This window comes from Panonychus citri, unplaced genomic scaffold (genome assembly GCF_014898815.1).
Source record: "Panonychus citri isolate SS breed McGregor unplaced genomic scaffold, ASM1489881v1 Contig00134, whole genome shotgun sequence".
In the NCBI taxonomy this organism is placed as follows: Eukaryota; Metazoa; Arthropoda; class Arachnida; order Trombidiformes; family Tetranychidae; genus Panonychus; species Panonychus citri.
This window is the reverse complement of record NW_026515539.1, coordinates 473,002-495,573: the sequence shown is the minus strand read 5'-3', so window position 1 is coordinate 495,573 and position 22,572 is coordinate 473,002. Positions and strand designations below refer to the sequence as shown.

Genomic DNA, 22,572 nt, shown 5'->3' with positions numbered 1-22,572 from the left:
GCTCGTTATCAAAGGTCCAATCGAGTCACGAAACTAAATTGAAATGAATTTTCAATCTTACAAAAAAAAACGCTTTGATTGTTGATGATAAGATTCACGATCTACTAATATAAGATGACCAATCCTACCCCCAAGGTAAGTTGATGATATTTGAACGTAAACAGAATGACCAATAAGAAATCATCATCATCATCATCATCCTTTTAATCATCTTCATCACTAAGAACAAACAACAACAACATTATCATTATCAATAGTTTCTTTATATTGACCAAGGTTAAAAAATCACGATATTTGTATTGACCAAACGAGTTAAATTTTCTGGTCTCTTGACCATTACAAAAAAACTATTTTTTGCTGTTTATATTTGATGATGATCAGGATGATGATATGGATGATAAGGTGTACATGATTATGATATGATTACAATAACATGATATCAATCAAAGTCAATCAAAAGATTAGGTAAGAAATAATTTCATCATCAATTTTTACAATCAACATGATTACAGTTGAGCTGATTAAGATGATGGTCAAGTGATGATAAAGGTGCGCTGGACACATGAAGCTTAGCTCATTATCATTATCATCATCATCATATTAAAAAGGGGGTGGTTATGATAATTGTTATACCAAAAAAAAATCATTGATTGGTAAACTCAATTGTCTATTATTTATAATGATGATGATCAATTTTTAATTTCGTCTCAATCCTAAATAGTTTAGGTCATTTTAAGTTGACTGGTCATCATTGAACTCATTTCCTCATCCTTTCATCGCCATTATCTTCATCCTTATCCTCATCATCTTCATCTTCCTCATCAATGTTTTCCAGTCCAATCGATATAATAAAATAAGTGTGACGCACGTTCGAGTCCGAGTCGTTAGAACTTATTTTCAAACGTTTCGACTTTGATATTAGAACTCGAGAAAAGTTTTCCACTTTTAAATTTAATTGTTTCTTTGATAAATTGTTACCTTATTAAAGATTTAATTGAATTTAACTAACAGTTAATTGTTGATTCGTTACAAATTAACTAAAATTGAATTTCCATTTTCTTTTTATTGCTCTTCTTCAATTAACTAATACAATAATTAAATCGTAACTAATCAATTGATTGAGATTGATTATTATATCAGCTAATTATGTCTAACTAATTGTGATTAACAATTCAGACCAGGTCACAATGTTATTGATCAAATGATTTATTAATTGTTACAATATAAAACTTTTTTTTTCTGCCACTTCTTAATCACAATCAAGTTTCAAATGCATTCTAAATTGTTGATTAATTTTGATTATCTCCCATTCAAAATTAAGCAACTAAATCAGTTGAAAATATTTTAACTTTTGTGAAACTTAATTTAAATTTTGGATTCACACTGTTAATTGTTACTATTTGAATCTGAAATTTAAATTGCAATTTGATTTGTATCTTATTAATATAAGCGAGAAAAACAAAGTTAATTGTTGCACCAGCAATTTAAATCATCAATTGATTAGTTACACAATTAGAAGACATAGAAAAATTAACCTTGATTATTGACAGTTAATCAGTTAAATGGATTAACAATCAAAATTCACTGGATTAAAAATTATTTAGATGAATAATTAACTCTCAATATACTTGATTGTCTGGTCTCATGTTGAGAATTGATTGCAAATGATTAATAAATTGTTAACTTAATCAACCTGAATTCTGGTTGTCTGATTAACTAATAAATACTTTTTTTTGCTGAATATGATTAAACTTTAATCAATGAATTATTATTTTACTTTGATTACTGGAGATTTGTAATTAAATATTCAAATGGTAATTAGTTTACTTTATTTTCATAATGATTAAGATGATAATCTGAAAGTTAATTGTTATCATTATTGTTGTGGTTCACCTTCAATTTTTATTAGATAATAGCAACAATTTACTGATTATCCGGTTAATTCAATTGTAAATCTTGTATTAACATCACTTTTCGTGTTGATTATGATGTTTAATTGTTACAAAATTACAATACAAATTGTTATCTTAAGCTTACAATTAATCACGATTAAGCTTTGGTTAATTAATTATGAAAACAAAAGCCACAAATCAAAATTATGGATAAACAATTAGTTGATTAATACCATTGGTAGTAACCAAATCAATTACTATGAGTTAATCAATTATCAGGATAAAATTAAACTAGTTAATTGTAAGCAATTAAGGATAATAAAAAAAAAAGTCCAAACCTACACATTAACAATTAGAGTCAAACAAAAACTATTTTTAATCATTTGTGTTGATTAACGTTTGAGAATCAAAGTAATTTGTCAATTCTGATTATGATTAACTTACTAAATTATAACAGTTAAAACTGATTAGTCAATTTCTCACGACAATTTAATTAACTTGGGTTAATCAGTTAACAGTAAAGTAACAAATGGACAACATATCAAGAAAATGAGATGACCATTTAAAATTGAATTAATCACAATCATGATGATAATCAAGTTTGTTAAACTGAATTTAAATTATGATTTAATAAGAAAAAAAGTTTCTCTAACTTTATTCAAATGTTCAGAACTTTTTTATTTTATTCATTCACAAGTCGAGATTAAGATTAATCTCAATGATTATGAACAATATGTGTTGGTGTCGTGAGAATGGGTTGACTTTATCATCATCATCATCATCATCGAGTTAATCATAATTATCTTAATCATCATCTTCCTTTTATTAATTGCTCGAGTTTCTGTTAATTGTTTCATTTTGTGTTCACATTCACAAGATGATTATTCAGTTGGGTGGGATAACCAGATAACTATTATTAACTTTTCCATCCTCATCTCCATCTTCATCTTCATCTTCATCATCATCATACCCTAAGGGGAAGATAAAGACGGTACGATCAAAAGATGAAGATGATCTTAGAACTTACAACTCGAAATCTTAATCTCGAATTTATCTTTTCTACTCTTTATCCACCTCTTCATCTTCATCTTCATCCTTTTCTCATCATCTTTATCATCTTATTCAATTCATTACTCAACAGGAGCTCATCATCATCTTAATCATCGATAACATTTAAATCACCGTTAGTTAATTGCAATTAACTTTTTTTTTTCTTCATTCAAATTGATCAATTTTATTATAACAATAAAACTTTTCAACTTAACAATAAAACTTTTTCTTGAGCAAACTTTTTGTTGGCTAATTGTAACAATTAACAGTTTGATTGTGATCAACTTTTGATTATGATCAATGTGATTTAATTTTAGTGTATTAATGATGATTTTTGATTTACTAATTATTGGGAAAAAAACAAGATGATTAAAACAAAATATTCATTACTTTGTATTCAATCAACATGTTTACCTAATTACTTTGAACATTTTCGCGATTTTAATTGTGCTCAAAGCAATTTATCGTGATTAGTTAACTATACTATGATTAAAATACGGTAGCTAATTGTGATTTTGTTTTTAAACATTATTTTAATTCACAATTTAATGTTTAATCATAAAAAGCAAAATTATGATTAACGTAGGTTGATATTTGATTGTGTTGATTTAAAATTAAATGGTAACCACGATTTTCATGATTAACTTTTTTTAAATTGTTGTTGTTGAGCAAAAATTTTAATCAATTTAATTCAATCAACAATCAATTGATTAACCCAAATCACTATTATATAATATTAACTAACTTGATTGTCTTTAACTGTATTCAAAGTTAATTGTCTGTTTGGTAATCGATTAATTATCTTGATGTAACAATTAAATATTAACTGAAATGAATCAACAAAACAAGAAGAAAACAATTAATTTCAATCAATTTTTGATTTGATTGTTAATTATAAAACTCACTTCTTCCCAATTAACCCAATAAAAGTTAATCATTATGTCCAAAAACAAATTGATTTATATAAATAAGTTAATTAATCAGATGAATAATAAATTTTCAAGGTGTAATCAAATTGCCAATATAAAACAATCAAGTTAACAATTAATTGTTTCAGTTCATGATTTACTAATCATTGAATAATTATCACAACTAATAACTTTATCTGTCCACTAATTGTTGGCTTATTTAATTTTTTCATATTCTGACCATGATTATGATTGGGTGATTGTTGTGATTTACTGATTGTTGATTACAATTAAAGTCCATTGGTAAACTTATCCTTGACCATGAAAACAATTGAATATGTTGATCATATTGTTGAGTTTGATTGTTGATTGTTGACATTGATGATCGAGAAATTAAATGAACGAAATTTAAGAAAACAATTAACTCTCTCTCTCTCTCTCTCTCTCTCTCTCTCTCTCTCTCTCTCTCTCTCTCTCTCTCTGTTGATTGTTACATTGGTAAGTGATTTAAATTGTTATCATCTTCATCTTCATTGTTATATCGTATAACCTTTACACAATCAACTAAATTGCAAATCAATCAATCAAACAATTTAATGTAATCAACCAACAAAGACAAAAACAAAACCTTGTCCAAGTTTCAAATTGTGACCACAATTAGTTTCAAACAATCAAATTTAAACCTAATTGTCCATGCACACTGACATAAACAAACAATTTACAAATTGTTTATGGTCATTTGTTACATACAAGTAAATCACAATTTAGTTAATTGTTGTTGTTGTGGTTTTTTTTGTTCACCATTAACCTTGAAAGTGAAAACAAAAAGTTTCAATTAACTTGTGATGAGTTGAACAACAATTAACAAATCAATTGAAATACACAATTAGCACAAAAACTCATCAACACACAACAACAATTAACTAATCAAATAAATTAATTTCTCATTTTGATTAATTGTTAACCTAAAAATTTAAATTCTAATTGTTATTAACCTGGAAACCTTTTTATAACCAACTTCTGGTTTTTTTTTATTCTGCAAACCAATTGAATTAATTTAATTATAAATTTCTTAATTTTTGATTAATTAAAATAAACACAACGGTTAACCAATTAAAACATTTAATTAGGCTGAAAGTCAAAGGTAAATCAACATCAACAGGAAACCCAATGTGTCAACCTAAATTGCTGGTCACTCTCTGGTCACTCGTTATTACAATTAACTCTCCAAGAGGTAAAATGATTAACCACAATTAATTTAAATAAATTACACATAATATTTGATTCACTTTTAATTGTTTTAATCATTGAACGTTGAAGTAAAAAAGTAATTAGGTTACAATTAAAAACTTTGATTTGGTTATCATTATGATGTCCAGTCTAAGTTTTTTTGGCTTCCGGTCATTTTTTTGTACTAACCTGATGTGATTTAATTGTTAATCATTAATAAACTAACTAACCAACAGGAGGTAAACAAGACAATACAATTAATCATCACAATTTGTTTCTCTTTTTGTTGATTGTCTTGATCAATTGATTTCCAGTGATTTAAATTAAACATTTTCTAATATCTTAATTGATCAACCTAAATTTACAAAAGGATTTGATATATTGATTGTTACAGTTGATTGTTGATTGTTAATTGTAATTGTCAAATTGGGTGGTGGTGGTAGTGGTGGTTAATGTTAATCACTTTTGATGAATGAATCAACAATCAAAACAACAACAACAACAACAACAAATTAAACACATTCAATTTAACCAGAAAACCAGTTAAACTGTAACTAATTACAATCAATTGAATTTTCATTTTTGATTGTAATAAATCAGATAACATTGTTTTCACTTTCATAATATTAAATTGTTTGATTACCAACTAAACAATCAAATAATAAGTTAATCATCATCATCATCAACACCATCAACAAGAAAAAAAAAACTTAAAACTTATCAATAACAATCAAATCAAACATTGATAATCATCAATAATCAACTTAATCAGCTTACAAAGTTTAAATCTGACCAAATGTAAATCTAATCACAATTAAAAGTCATTGATTTTTTAAACACCCAACCAGCAAATTGATCTCATTATCCAGCCAATGATTAAGCTAATTGTTAATTCAAGTTTCCAATTACTGGTCACAATCCCAATGACTAATTGTAAACCTTTAAATTGTCCAATTGCATAAATCAAGAGCTAAATTGTTGAGCAAATGATTAACAGTAAAAAAAAAACTCAAAGGTAAATTTGGATTCCAAATTTTGGAAAGTTTTGTTTTTTCATATTCTTTACCTGGAAACTTTTACTCACCATGTTCATGATGAGGATGATGATGTTGATGATGATAAAGATGATAACCAGGTTCAAGAGAGTGCGCAAGAGTGAACCAGGAACGTAGGATGATGATGATGATGAGGATGATGAGGATGATGAGGATGAAAAACTTGCTTCCCAGATGATAACTTGTTGCTGTTGAGATGAAAACTCAGAAAGCAACAGAATCATTTTCAATTTATATTCTCATTTTCATGACAATCTATTTAATCATAATCAACAGACACAATTAAAAGTTTATTAATCCATCTAAAATGTTTCATTGATCTTTATTTGTTTATTAATTGTTGTACACACACTGCCAACTAATCAGTTGATTAATTGTTCACTAATTGTTACATATAAATTGTTTCCTTCCTTTGGTTAATTTTGTTTTCTGTGTAACTTTGTTCATCTTTTCATTCATATTAATCACTACCAATCAATGTGTTCAATTTTGGAGTAAAAATTAAAGTTAATTGTTGCCTGTAAATAGATGTTCATATTTATATGTATATGAATAAATATCTATGTGTCTAATTAGTTAATCATTAATTATTACACCTTAATTTACTTAATTGTGGTCGGTTAATTTGTTTTATATCAAATATGAGTCCACGTTCCCGTTCAGTTGACTCAAGGCAACCTCAGAACAATTTAATTCTTGCTCGTAATTGTTTGGCAATTACTTTCATCAGGGATCCTAATTGTTCACAATTAACAGGCTCATCGTCTTTATCTAAATCATCATCATGTAAAAGATGCTCTGGATTAAATTATATCGATGATAATGTTCATGAATCAGGTGAATCATTTGATGAGAAAACAATTTCTGAAGATGCGATTTGTATAACAGCCTCATCATCATCATCATCTTCTCATGAATCCTCACCTTTCACCTCATTATCATCATCATCAACTTCATCTTCATCTTCACCACCCCAACAACAGTTAAATCAAAATGAAACTGAACAAATATCAACAATTAACACAACAAATTGTGATAATAATAAGACAAATTGTTCATCACTTTTATCAACCACTTCTGATTTATCCTCATCACCAATCTCATCCTTAACATCATCCTTATCACCACCTTGTACATGTCCAGTCCAATCTAATTCCACCACCGCTCCTGCCCCACCCTCTTCATCGTCCATCGATTTCTCTGGTCTAGAACTTTTCACTTCATTCGTTGAGGCCAATTACCGATGCTTCTGGAATCCGTCCCTAGTTTCAAGTGTCTCGTCCCTTAATTACCGAGGATTTTTACTTCCCGCCACCATAATCATGATCGGCTCCGAATACGCTTATGAGGTTATACGAACAGCTTATGCTCGGCGGATAATCCGTCCACCCACAGGCTATTTGATACAATCTTTAGGTAAGTCTCCTAATTGTCATTCCAATCAAGTAAATCAACAAGGTGAATCCATAGTAATATTATTGGTAAATAATGTAAACCTAATTTAGTAGAAAAAAGAGAAAAAAAGTTTTCGAGTGAGAAAAACTTTCTTTTTCGGTAGTTTCCTTGTTCTGGCCATTATGGTTAACTGAACGACCCTGAGTAGTAAAGTTAATTGTATACAATCAACAACAATCAACGATGAACTTTGAGAATCTACTAAATTTATCATCAAGGAAAAGTCTATGAAATTATTTTCTCTTTTTTTTCTTGTTACCTGAGAATTGGAACTGAAAATTGTTTTTCTTTTTCTCTCTTCATTTGGATGTTTCTTTATCATCTCTCATCTCTCATCTTCCTCCCTCTTTCTAGCTGTTTTTTCTTCTCTTACCCTCTTTGTCTTCATCATCTTTTCTCATCCTCTGTCTGTCAATCTTTCACTATTTTCTTCATTCTCTCTCTCCAAAAGTAAACTTCATCTTCTTCTCTTTTGCCAATTGTTATTATTAGTTTCTACATCTCTCTCTCTCTCTCTCTCTCTCTCTTAATCATTATGCATCTTCTCTGTCTATTTTATTTATCTTCTCTGTCTACCTCTTTTTTTATGGTTACATAAAAAACGCCCTGAAGTCACTTTCTCTTTACCTGTGTTGCAGGAGCGAAAATAAAAAAGGTGAAGAGAGAAAAAGAAAGAAGATAAATTGATGATGAACTCACTTATTTTCTTTTTACCTTTCCATCATTATCATCATTCTCTCCCCTTTTCTCTCTCACTCAATATTCCCTCTCTTTTTGAAAAAGATGAAAAGATGAAAGAGAGTATCAACCAATTACTCTCCCACCTTTGACTCTCTATCGCTCACTTATCATCCAAGAACCACAATCTATTGTGATCATCTTCATCTTCATCTTCATCATCATCATCTTCCAATGCTCATGATAAGAAGAAGGAGAAAAATAATAATAAAAGAAACCAATGTACATGAAGATGAGGAAGATAAATGATGATAAGAGCCTTTTTCCCCAATCCCAAGGTAATACAAACGTTTACCAACATTGGATTCAAAATGATGATGAAGATGATGAAGATAAATCTACTCCTCCCAACTTCAAATGTACCTTTTTGCATCATCATCCTCATCATCATCATCATCATTGGCCCTCTTTCCACCTTTGTCATCATTGTAAAATCATCAAAGCAAATCAGCAGAAGAAAAAAAAACTAGTAACCTTAAAATTAAAGGTTCTCCCATTCATATTATATAATCAACAGAGTTTTTTGTTTCATTCAAACGACAATGATGATGAAGATGATAATTTATCATCCCTCTTCCTTATATCTTTACAATAAACCTTTTTTTATCGTCCTCATCATCATTCAACTTCCTTAATCAACATTTAATCATCATCATCATCAAAAACCATTGTTGTTTATCAACAGCATCCAAAGATGATGATGATGATGATGAAAAAATCTAAGTGACAATTTACTTTGATCATTGCAATTAACTTAACCAAAAGCTTTTCAATTGAATTTCCTGTTTCCATTAATACACAATTAACATTATCATCACCTCCCAATGTAATTATACATATTGCAACAATTAAATCGTATTGTTAATATCTAAGATTATCAAGTTAAGTTCACAATCAAATTTAATACCAATAAACATAACTGAAGATCAAACAAATCAAACTAAATCATGATTTGTCCTAAAAGTTATTTGATTATAAATTATATTTATATGCACATAAAACTTTCAATTACATTGAATTAACGATTAACTGTATTTGATTAGTGGTTTTGGTTTTGGGTTTTCTCAAAGTAAATAACAAATGAGAGATTAGGATTTAAATTGATAAAAAAGATGAAGATGAGGATGAGGATGAAAAGGAAATGTATATTTGAATATATATTGATAATTGTAGAGGAAAAAATAAAAACAAGGTAAGTGTTTAAATCGTGCTTATGAATTTTGTTTTTCTTGGTTATCCCTCAAGATGATGATGAAGATGAGGATAAAGTTTATCCTCATCTTTTACCTGGTCATTGTTGTTATTACTCATTGTATGTGATGATATTTATAAACACAATATTATAATAATAATGAGAGTGGACACCCTAAAGTTTATCCAGGTAGATAATATATGATAATGATGAAACAAAAAGTTCGTATCGTTTTTTTTTTCTTCATGTTTTATTGTAATAAATCAACTGTTTTATTCATTCACACAATCAGTTAATTTAATCACAATTTAAAAAGGAAAATCAGTTGATTGTTATCTTGACACAATCGCCTCCTGATGTGTGTGTGTGTGTGTGAGTGTGAGTGTAATGAAAGGATGAGGATCAAGATGAAGATTGTAATTTAGATGAAGATTATGATGTTGGTCATCTTACCAGTAGGTAACCAGAGTTTGAATGTGAGTTGAATTTGATGAAATTCAGACTGACCAATGATTCTGATGAAAATAATAATGATGATGATGATGATGAAAGTGTATAGATGATGTGAGAAAGGGATGAGGATTAAGATTAACATGATTATGATATGATTGTAATGCTAATATATTAGTAAAGTTATTGAAATTAAGTAGGAGGTGGAGGTGGTTTGGATGATGAGGATGATAAATGATGAGGATAAATGATGATGATAATCACACTGAGATGTTGATGAAGATGATGAATCATTATGATGAGAGTAAAAAACTTTTGGGTGTTCATATCGTATAAGTTTTTTTTTTATTTCGGACTTTCGGTGATAAAAAGTTTTTTTTCGTTCTATTTTTTTTCATCTTCTTCGTCTTCTTCATCCTCATCATCGTCTGGATTAAGGATGATAATGATTCTGATGCTTTTTATCATCCTCATCATTTATCCTCGTTTATCTTCATCGTTTTAAAAGGGATCACACTTTGATTACCTGGTTAACACTTTAGATGAGGTCAAAGCTTTAAATGTATTGAAATTAAATTTGATTATCGACTAGTTGATTTACAATCAAAGTCATGGAAAAATTGATCAAATCAATTGATTAATAAGTGTCTTTCTCACTTCTCACAATTTTTAATCATTATCATAATCAATTGATTATATTGATCATCTTCTTCTTGATCTTCGTGATCGATTGTCAATCAGATTTAGTTTTCTAGATTCTCAACAATCAAGTAATCATTTAAATCATTCACTTTGATTGGTGTTGGTTCATTTTCCTTTTCCAAACTGATTTAAGTTAATTTAGTTTCTCATCAAAATGTAAATCATGTTGATCAAAATCAAGAAAGAAAAAAAAATAGTCAAAGTTAATTAAATTAAGAAAAGTTTTGCCTCTCAATCAGATTCTAATTTTAAATTGTTCATCTTAATTGTTGATTAACTTTTCCAGCTAATTTAATTAGGATAATTTGATACTTTTTCTCTTGCTATATAAGTTTACCTGATTGTGATTATCTAAAAATCAAAGCGTAACAATTAACTTTAATTGTTAATACATGATAACCATAATTTCCCATAGTTTAAAATTTTAGGATTTTTGGCTCGTTAATTGTTGGCTAAATTGTTTAATTACCGATTTTCAATTGTTAGTTAAGCCCACACATTGATTACCCTCCAGAGTGTGACCATAAACAACAATTTAGTTAATTTGATTGTGATCAACAATCAGATTGCTATGGATAAGAAACAATTATCATGATTTTGATTAAATTTTTTTGGAAACTGTGGTTAATTGTTTAGAGGATTAATTGTTAGATAATTATGAAGTTAATTGTAATTAACTTAATCAGTTAACCTTGAATAGTATTTTTTTTCATCGGTAAATCATTACTCATCTTAATTGTTTCCCGATTTGCAAATTGATTTGATTGTTTGATTATGATGAACACTTTTTTGCAAACTTAAATTGTTTGCAATCATCAATGGAAATCTTAATTTAGTCAAACAATTTAACCTAAATTGTTATAACAATTAAAACAATTTGCTAACCTCTTATATTACTGCTGGTGATTATCAACTTTCACCATATTCAACCAACAACAATTAACTTTTAAAACAAAAAATAACTATGAATTAATTAGCAATTAAATTAAGAAACTGAATTAAATTACTAATTAAAAACCATATTTGAAAAATTGCAATTAACTTTTCAATAATGGTTTAATATTGTAACTCAATCAATTGTCTAGTTAATTGTTTAACCAAATAATCAAAGTGTTGTCAATCATTTAATCATCAACAATTAAGGTGTGTGATCATGATCCAAAATCAATCTTAATTGTTTGATTAACTCTAAATCAAGCTAAACTTTTAAATTGTTTCAGTTAATCATAAATAACCAAATATTGATGATGATAACAAACAAAATAGTTAATCAAACAATCAAAACTAATTCAGTTGATGATGGATTATCATTGATCAAGTGATTTAATAATAAACTTTGAGCAGAAAAATAGATTCACAATCAAGTTTTAAATCACTTTTTTTTGCCAATGATAACTACAATTAGTTAATTGACCAACAACAATCAGTTAACTAACTAAGTATTAGATGAAAACAAAAAGCTTAAACTGAATTAAGGTCAAACTTTTTTTTTAGCAATTTAATTTCCAATTCATGTTAATCATCAACCTAATCAAGTTAATCATCTTACCTATGATTATGGTTACACCAACGCATTAGAGGATTTAATCAACAATTAAAGTTAAATGATCATGATGGTTTATGATTAACTGATTAGCCTGAAAGTATAACAAGTTAACCCAAAGACATTAAATGAAAAGTTTTCCTTCATTCAAATGATTTAAATTTGATCAACAATTAAGATAAACATTAAAAGTGAATCTTTTTAGTTAATTTTAATTTCAATTTTCAGTTTAATTGTAACCATTTAATTCAAATGAAAGTCTCTTAATTGCTCAAAATTAAATGTATCATATGATTGGGTGGATGATCATTTGATTTGATAGTTTTCCGGAAGATGATTAAAGTTAATTGTTAGTTTATTAGTCTTAGGCTTTTGTTGATTTCATTAAATTATAAGGGTGATTGTTGATTGTTTCATGTTAATTAGTTAATATGATTACAATTAACAGGGAAATGAAGCAGATTGATTTAAATATTGATTGATTTAGTTTCTAATTGTGACTAAATTTTTGATGATATTAAATTATTATTGATCTTCCGGTTATATTACCGTTGTGTTGATTATATTAATACTTAATTGCTGATAATTTAAACTCATATTGATGGTTAATTAAGTTTGATTGTTTAAAGCCTTAGGTTTGATTTTAATCACAATTGGATCAGAAAATCATTAATTAACTTTTGATATTTGATTAATGCCTTAAATCAAGTCAATTTTTCAGGTTGATCCTTAAATTAAATTGTTTCAAAAATAATTAACTAATAAACAATTGAATCAAACAATTTTCATTAATCATTAATGAGATAAATGATTGTTATCATGATTAAATTTGATTGTTTTGGAAAATTATTACAACTAATTAACTGAGAAAAGTTTTAAACAATCAAAACAACAACAAAAATTAAGTTTCTACTTTAAATCATTATAATGATACAATTAAGATTTTGATTGAAAATAATAATTAACTGACAATTAAGAAGGAAATGAAAATTAATTGTGATGATTAAACAAAATATTAATAGTATCCTGATCAACCTAATTACCATCAAATATGATGACAATTAAATCTGATCAGTTTGATCAATTTGATTTTAATGGTTACGATTGTTAAATTAACTGGACAATCTCATGGTTGATTAACTAATCATATTTAAAGTGTGATGGTGATGATAGTTGATTGTGTTTGTATTAAACGATGAGGATGAGTTGATACTAATCATTATCACACTTATACAATTATTTAGTTGATTGTTGTGATGATCATCAAACAACAACAATCAACAGCTCTAAAAGAAACTGTGATCTTAATTCATAATTGTGATCATTTATTATTATCAAATATCAAATCCAGTTAATCATGATGATGGTAAATAAAAGTTTAATTTTGTTTTTATATTGTTCAATTATAATCAACATCTTCCGTCTCAAACAATTTAATCTAGTGTTGTGTTGATTTGTACACAATTGTTAAATTAACATGATTACAATTACCCTATTATTATGTTGATTACGATGATTAAGTTGAAGATGATTAAGGATTAGTGATGAGTATAAAATATTATATATAAGAAAAACTTTTTTTTTTCTTCTCGCTATCAACTAACACCCTTTAAATTGTTGTTGACTTTTGATTGTTAGTTGATTGTTGATGTTGATTAACATTATTATTATTGATAGATGAACATGTTACTCTCCAACATTGACCTACAATTTAAGCTAAATTGTTGATGATTAAGATGATGATCAAAGACGATGATGAATATAATAGTTATCATTATTTTGTAATGTATTTTGTAGGTTGATTGTTTATATTTATATTATCATGATTTATATAAATTGTGAACCTGAAATTTGATTGTGTTTTACAATTTCTGATTCAATTGTTGTTGTGTTTAACAGCAATTTAACATATTAATTAATTGTATTTATATTTGTATGTGTGTGTGTGTGTCTGTTTGTACAATATGATTATTATTAATTGTTGTTTAACAAAATTGTTGATTGTATTATATTACAATTAATCAAAGGTTTCATCATCAACATGAAAATGATATGATGATGAATATGACTCTCAAGGAAGTAATTAAGCTAATGATGATTATGATGATCATCATGATTTAATTGTGATAATTAATATTCATTATGAATCTGAATAATAAAAGGTAAGATTATAAGAGAAAAGTGAAATTAAATCTAATAACTTTTGGATAGAAAAAAAAAGTTTTTTTTGCTTCGAAAAACTTTTTGTTAGTAACTCGAAACTTTTCAACTTTCGTCTCGATTATTTCGTTAATTGTAATCAATTCATTGATAAGATTAAAAGTTAATCATGTTTATACAGTTATTAAGATAATAATTTAGCTTAATTAGTAAGATTATGAGTCTAGTTAATCTGATTAACTTTTATTATTATAAAACTTGCGGTTACAATTAACTTTTTTTTATTAATTATCTCTCATTGATTTGATTTATCTTTGATATCAATTATCTTAGATTAAAGTGATTTGCTAATTGTGATTTATTATTTTACCAACAACAAATATTTTAACCATTAATTAATGTGAGATTTACTTGAAATTGAATAAACCACCAATAGTAATTAATAAATTTACCTTTTGATTGAAAAGTCTACGAGAAACAATTAACTGGGATGCTACAAATTGATCAATCAAAATGGGAGAGAAAAAGTTAATTTAGTTGGTATTAAGCAAATTTAATTAGTTAATCATGATGGTATGAAGACTATGAAAATAACCTTGAATAAGTGTGTGATTAGTAAATTGCTGAGTCGTAATCAAAAAGTGATTAAAGTTGATAGTGAAAATTAATAGGTTACCAGAAAAGTAAATCAGTTTCCCATTCAAAAGTAATTGAACTTAATTTGGATTTTTTTTCTTGGGTAAAAATCAAAATCCAGGTAAATGATGAGGATGATTAAGATGATTATCATCCTCATCATCTTATCAAGATTTCTTGCTTGATGATGATGATGGATGATGATCAGCATGATGATTAAGCTTACGATGATTATAATATGTATGTTTGTGTGTCTGTTTGAAAGGTAAATAGTGTGACCTGGAAATGATTAACTTGATTGTTGCCCTTTTCTAATTGCTGATGATCAAGTTTTTTTTTGCCGCAAAAAAAAATCGACAACAACAATTTGGATTAACTTTCCTGTATTGGAAACTGATTTAATCTTAATCACCATCATGATTAAACTTGATTTGCTGCTTATGGAAAAACCTTTGGGTCCTTTTAATTTGATTGTTAATTGTTGACACATTGATTTACTTTTATTATTATAACAGTTGTCTGTTGATTAACAATATACTGATTATTTTAGCCCACACACAATTAGTTAATTGTTAATATAATATTAATCATGGGACTAATATCATGATTATTTAATTTACTTTATCAATGATAAATTTTCACAGTTTCTTGTTGGTTGTTTTTTGTACACTCGACCTAAATTAAATTAACTGATTAGTGGCGGTGATATTTACCTATTTTAATTATACAATTAGGTCAGTGATTTGTTGGTTTATTGTTGATTAACAGGATTAGATTACAACAATTTAAATTTATTGAAACAATTGAACTTCTAGTTTTGTTTTCATATTTCAAACTTTGCTTTCTTATTTTGCTTCACTCGCCATCTCATTGATTGTTAATTGCAAACACTTGATTGTTCACAATTAAATACTATCAAAGATTTACTATCTCTAGTGATGACCACAAGTTCTGGTTCAAATAACTGGTCATTTTTTTCTGGTTTTCTGGTTATTTTTGGGTTAACTTCGGGGTGTGAACATGTTAATCTACTTTTGAATTTTGATTTTTTCTCCTTTTTTTCTGGGTTAAAATGTTTATCCAATTTCATGAGAAATAGATTTAGTTTTGATTATTATTGTTAATTGTTGTGATTATTTATGAATAACTAAATTGTTGTTCAATTAAAATTAGTATTAAATCAAGGTTAAATATATACTCAATATATAAATATACAAATAAAATTAATTTATGAAATCAATTTAATTTTTCATAATTCAATAAATTTGTTGTTTTGTTGACGTTAAATTTAATTAACTTAATGAATGATTTTATTTAATTTGATTGATTATTTTTGATTTAATGACAATTTATTTAGTTTATTTCAACTTTATTTATTAACATATTCATCAATTCAAAAACTTGTGTTCAATATCAATAATTACTACAATCATAATTTCGTTTTTTCATGTTTATTAATTAATTTTCAAATTGATAGTTTCAATTAAATTCTTTTAAATGAAAATAGTTATTCTGATTATTATTCAAAATTATTATTAAATTTAAATCTAATATATATACTCAAATAATATTGTTGAAACGATTAACATAATAATAAATTGTGTTGGTTGATTGTTAAGATGAGTTTAAATGGACAATTTATTTCAACTTATATTATACAATTTACACACTAATTAAAGGTCAACAATTTACCAATAATGATTAATCTAAACTGTTAATAGTTACAATTTAACCGGTAAATTGTTGTCAATGATGATAATGATAACGAAAACAAATCTCTTCATAATTAAAAGTTATAAAAACCAATAGATTTACTATTGTTAATATTATATGGATTTAAATTGTTTCTCGGTGGATTAGCTGATTAACTTGATTGTTTTGTTGGAGATTAATTGTAATTTAATTGATTTCTCTTTTTTCCCCTCTCAATTTGATGATTAGGTGATGTTCCTTTGGTTGAGATGTCGTTGGTTGGACAGACAAAGTTTACTCCTTTAACTGAAGCTCTTTGTAAATGTATCAATGAATTTAATCAACAATCAGTTAATTGTTTTCTTGGTGAAATAAATGATTCGATTCGTTCATCTTATCCAAATATTACTCCACCAACGGTGGAGATGATTAAGAAAACTTTACGTTCGTTACAACGTGAAGGTAAGGTCAGATTCTCGGCCTCTGATGGTTACTGTTTAATTCAACCTTCAATGGGTTCAGAGGTTAATTCATCTTCCTCGGTGATTCTTGGAGGTGGAAATGGTGCCGGAGATAATTCAATTGAACCAATATCACCTTCAAGTACAATTAAACGGGAATCAGCTCGATTATATTCATCACTTATGACACCCGATGAGGTTATCAGCCGACTCCATGGATCACCAACATCTTCAGCTGAATCAGCTTACTATGGATCTACCAATGGAGCCGGTGGAGTGATTAGTGATAATCAAAGTAATTTAATTACACCCACCGAAAGTTTGGATGTTACCGTTAATTGGGATTGTGGAATTGATAATCAGGCCATGTTATTGGGTGGAAAAGATGATGCAAGTGACATTATTTCACTTCGACGATCATCATCCTTACGAATCCCGTCAATGTCCAAGGCAACAATCAATCGGACTCAAGAAAACGGATGTAATAGTACCGGCGGCGGTCGTGTTGGTGCCGTTGATTATTATAATACTTCAACTAAATTAGTTTCCAATCTATCGACAACATCATCAACCACTCTCACTTCTGGTGGTGGTGGTGGACCTTTTTCCCGATCTAAATCATTGAGAATGGTTAATCACCATAAAGAAAAGATTAACGCTCACAAATCAATGACAATCGACTCAAGTGAAACTTCAAGTAAAACCGATGCAATTAATGTTACAATTAAAAGTAAGTTACAATTGGCAGAAAACCCTTTAAACTCTTGAGATGTTTTTCTTACAATCAATTAACACCAAACAATTAACGTACTAAATTAACTCACACGCTGAGATTAGAATGAGAAAGTTAAAGATTATGATTAACTTTAATTCAGTTTCTTTAATGGTAAATACACTTTACCTGTTGAGAATTTGATTTGTTAATTTGTCTCTTTAATTTTTACCTTTTCAACTGATCCACTTGTTAATTTATCAATAACAATTTAACAATTAATAGGTCACTTTTTTGGTTACCGTTAGAATATAAATTTAATTGTTGATGTTAGTTAACTGATTGTTAATAAGCAGCTGATAGATTTACCTGATTATCCCCTTGTTATCAACATGTTGATATATCCGGATATGTTTGGGTGTGGATATTACAACAATTAATTGTTAATTCTTAGGCAAAACAAGGAGTACAACAATTAACTTCTCTCTCTATTGTATGTCCAACAATTAGAATAATCAATCAATCAATAATATTTAATAATTCACCTAAATATTAATCGTAATTCACTTACCTCTTTTTTCCTGTTGTTCCGATTTTAATAATAATAATTTTCCAACACAATTTGCACAATCAGTTAATCAGTTAAATTGTTGATTAATTTTAAAAGAATCTCTTCTTAATATTGTTTTTCTTTAATTGTAACAATAAGACTATGATAGTGATCTATTGAATTTCCTGATTGTTACCAATCAATTGAATGGAAATTGATAATTTTCATTGTTACCACTTCGATCTTGTTTTTGTTTTCATTCATCAAATTTAATTGTTGATCCAAACAGAATAACAATTTAGTTAACTATCAATTTCATCGTGAAAACTTTCAAGGTAAATTGTAATTGAATATTTTCCAATTCTATCAAACTTTTAAATGGTAAAATAATTTACAATTAAAGTTTGATTGTTACCATGGAAAAACTTTTTCCTCTTTGATTATTTTTCTTTAATTAACAATAACAATTAACTTCCTTTCGTTTAAATTGGACAATTAAAAATATTCTTCTCTTATTATTATAAATAAATGAGATGGTTGATTAGTTTAACTTTCTACTAATTAGAGGAAGAAAATAAAAGACAATCAATTGATTTGATTGTTAATTGTTCTCGTTTTCTAATTTCCCTCCTTTTTTTTAATTCCTTTGTCTCTAATTTAGAGCCATCATTGTTTACTAAATTTTTGGCTCGTTTAAGTTACAACGGCGGTGGAAATGGACTGACAACAATTGGACCTAAATCGTTGAGAAATGATCAACAATTAAATCAACGTAAATTGGCCACTGGTGATTGGAATGATGAAAGTAACAATATATCACAATCTAGTCAAGAAACTAAATCAACCCAAACAACAACAACAACAACAACATCGGTCAACAATAAATCATCATCTTTGACGGTTTTACAACGAAATAGGTCAAATAAATGTTATTGTACCAACGGTAAATTGTCATCTATTAATTGTGGTTATGAGACAACAACAATTAACACTAATTTGATACGAAAATCATCAACATTGGATAATAATAGTCGACAGATTAAATGTAAACCTTATGGTAATCCTACTTCATGTATTTACTGTGAAACCTTACGGACAATTTCAACCGGTAAAACCAAACGATCTAATCAACATAATTACAATAATCACTCACCACTAGCCCAGAGTAATCAGGGTGCTTGTGATCTGTGTAATTTAATCAATTCACCAACATCATCTTTAACCCCAACAGGCCAACAATCAACGGTCATCCCGCCATCTTCAATAACAAATGGTTATCCCAATGGTATCGGATCGCCATCTTATCCTTATCAACCAGCAATCGGTCCGATTGTTGATCCAAATTGTGACAAATGTTTAACATCATTAACTTATTGTTGTACTAATATTGATTGTGGTAATGTTACATCATCTTCAATTGGATCAGCGGTAACATCATCTCGTCTCTACTCATCACATTTCCACCATCACCCTGGTCAACATAATCATCATCACCACCCTGGTCATCAACCCTCATCATTATTACACCAACATCAACATTTATCTTCCCAACAGCAACAACAACAACCGCCAATCACTGATCAATTTAATCATCATCATCATCATCATCAACAATCTACCTCTTCCTCTTTCCTTTCAAGACAATGTGCTACTCTATCATCATCCACTCCATCATCTTCATCACCACCACCTTCACCTTATTCAAGGTTCACCCTTTCACCCACCTTAAGGTCAACTAAAAGTAGTGCTACTGGAGGTCATTTTTTCTCATCTTCAAGGTTAACACCATCATCATCTTTGGCCCATTCACCATCAACACCCTATTCACCTTCATCTCCATTATCATCATCAACAATTAACAATCCTGAGAAATTATCTCCAATCACAATTCAAACAAATTCATCTGAATTAACTGATAGATTGACTAATGGACTATCTGGTAAATCATCATCTCTTTTAAGGCCGACACAATTACCACAGAAAAATTTAATGACAACAGTTAATGAACTGACCATTGGTGATGTAAATAAGAATCGGTCAATGGTTGTAATTAAAAGTCCACTCAATGAGTCCACAATCAACACTACAACAGTAGCAACAACCACTCCGTCAATTATAACCTCGACTGCCACAAAAATTGAACCAATTTCAATGAAAATGACCAAAGAATTGACCAATGATAGTTTATGGAATGAAATTGGTGGTAAACAATTAGAAGCTGAATTAAGAGAGACCGGTATTACCATTGGTAATTCATTTAATTTTAAAATTGAAATCGCTTCACCAACTAATCAACAATCAGATTCATCATCAACAACTAAAACTACAACAACAACATCAACCACAACAAAAACTTTACTATCTAATGATTTGGTTAAAAGTTTCACTAATTTTGAGGAAAAATCAGCTGATAACTTACCGAAAGATTTATCATCATTACTTTCATCTAAATCAATCAGTAATCAATATAATCGTCCATCATCATCATTATTATTATCACCAACAACTAATTTAACCAGTGTCACCAATTGTACATCAACAATTAACGTTTGCACTGTTAATTCAACAAATGATAATAAGACATCAACAATCAACAAACAAGAAATTAATGATAAAATATCAACAACAACCTCATCTTCAAATGCCAACAATGATTATCCATCATCATCATCATCATCATCTGGAATAACAACAAATCAACAATTCAATTCATCCGAGTCAATTAATGAAAATGAAGAAACGGAAATGAATGGACCAACAAGCATTTCCATAATGACAACAACCAAATTATCCAATGGAACCACTGAATGTAAATCTGATTCACCAACAACTGACCAAAATCAACAAACCGATTCACTGACCAATGGATTAATTAAAACACCAACAACCATCAGCGATTTAAGGCAAAAAGTGGCCCAAGCAAAAGCAGCTTTTTTCAATTCCTCATCTGCTGGAGGTGAATCAACCAAAATTACCTCAACCTGTTGATTATCATCATAAGAAGATAATTATGTTGATGATGATGAAAAGATAATGATGAATAAAGAGTATCATCATCAACATCTTATATAAGATTGAAAGTGAATCATCACAAGAGAGAGAGAGAGAGTTTAATTGAAGGAGATCCTTTCTCTCTCTCTCTCTCATCTTCATTATAACGTGACTCTCACTGAGCTTCATCATCTTCATCTTCATCTTCCTCATCATAAACACCTTTAGATGAGCCTTAAGAAATGATTACTCTGTGGGGTTAGAACTGAGTTAGAACTTTTTTTCCTCATCTTCTAATTGCATCGTCATCATCATCATCATCAGCTGAATTATCATCATTATTTAATACATTTATCTGTATGCAAAGTGATTTACCTAAGGTAAAAATTAAATTAGCCTTTGTTAAATTGTCTTCATGATGATGATATTTTGATGGAGGTTAATATTATATTAGATTCAGAAGCCAAGCTAAATCTTTATTATTATGATTTACAATCATAATTGTATTTTTGATTATGATTAACCAATTTCATTAAGCGTGACTTGCTCATTGTAAAGAAAAAAAAATCTAAATTGCTAAATCACTTTTCCTTTAATTTAGTTTCATTTTCATCGTTACATTTAATATTAACGATGAAAATATAAATGGTAAGGAAACTATTAATTTCAAAGTTATCATTATATTATGATTATGATACAAAATTAAATGTCAACAATTAACACGATATGTATCAAAATTAACTTTTCCCCCCACTTTTAATCAAATCAAATTGTCTTATGTAAATCCAATGTTAATTTGTTTCTATTTTTAATCTCAATGTGTTTGTTTAATTATCTCCTTGATTGTATTTCCTTAATTGTATTTTCATTTTGTTTAATTCCTTTTCTCTAATTGTAAATGATCATTTTTTTTTACACCAATTTAATTACAATTTTACCTAATCAAAGATGAAAAGAATTGAAAATTTTATTTCTTTCAATATTAATCCACAATTAAAATGTCACCAATTTAAATTGTCAATGAACTTCATCTTAAGCTTTTGATAATTGTTGAAGTTGATTGTTAACAATCAATTCTCAACAATCAAAAATAATAAACTGGCTCACAAATTTGCTTCCTTCCTTGACTAATCATAGAGATCACAATTTGGTGAT

At 28.0% G+C, this 22,572-nt stretch overlaps 1 protein-coding gene across 1 annotated transcript; it reads left to right on the top strand.

Annotated features, from left to right (window-relative positions):
• Positions 1 to 6,179: 6,179 nt before the first annotated feature.
• Positions 6,180 to 22,544, top strand: LOC128391067 (serine-rich adhesin for platelets-like). The gene is made up of 3 exons (XM_053350910.1): positions 6,180 to 7,551; positions 16,953 to 17,894; positions 19,088 to 22,544. Exons 1-3 carry the CDS (start codon positions 6,777 to 6,779, stop codon positions 21,412 to 21,414), a joined length of 4,044 nt encoding a protein of 1,347 aa, XP_053206885.1. The 5' UTR covers positions 6,180 to 6,776; the 3' UTR covers positions 21,415 to 22,544.
• The last annotated feature ends 28 nt before the right edge of the window (positions 22,545 to 22,572 follow it).

Coding starts and splice junctions, on each gene's coding strand:
- LOC128391067 (XM_053350910.1), top strand. CDS start 6,777: ATGAGTCCACGTTCCCGTTCAGTTGACTCAAGGCAACCTCAGAACAAT. Junction 7,552..16,952: donor CTATTTGATACAATCTTTAG/GTAAGTCTCCTA, acceptor TTTGATGATTAG/GTGATGTTCCTTTGGTTGAG. Junction 17,895..19,087: donor AATTAATGTTACAATTAAAA/GTAAGTTACAAT, acceptor TCTCTAATTTAG/AGCCATCATTGTTTACTAAA.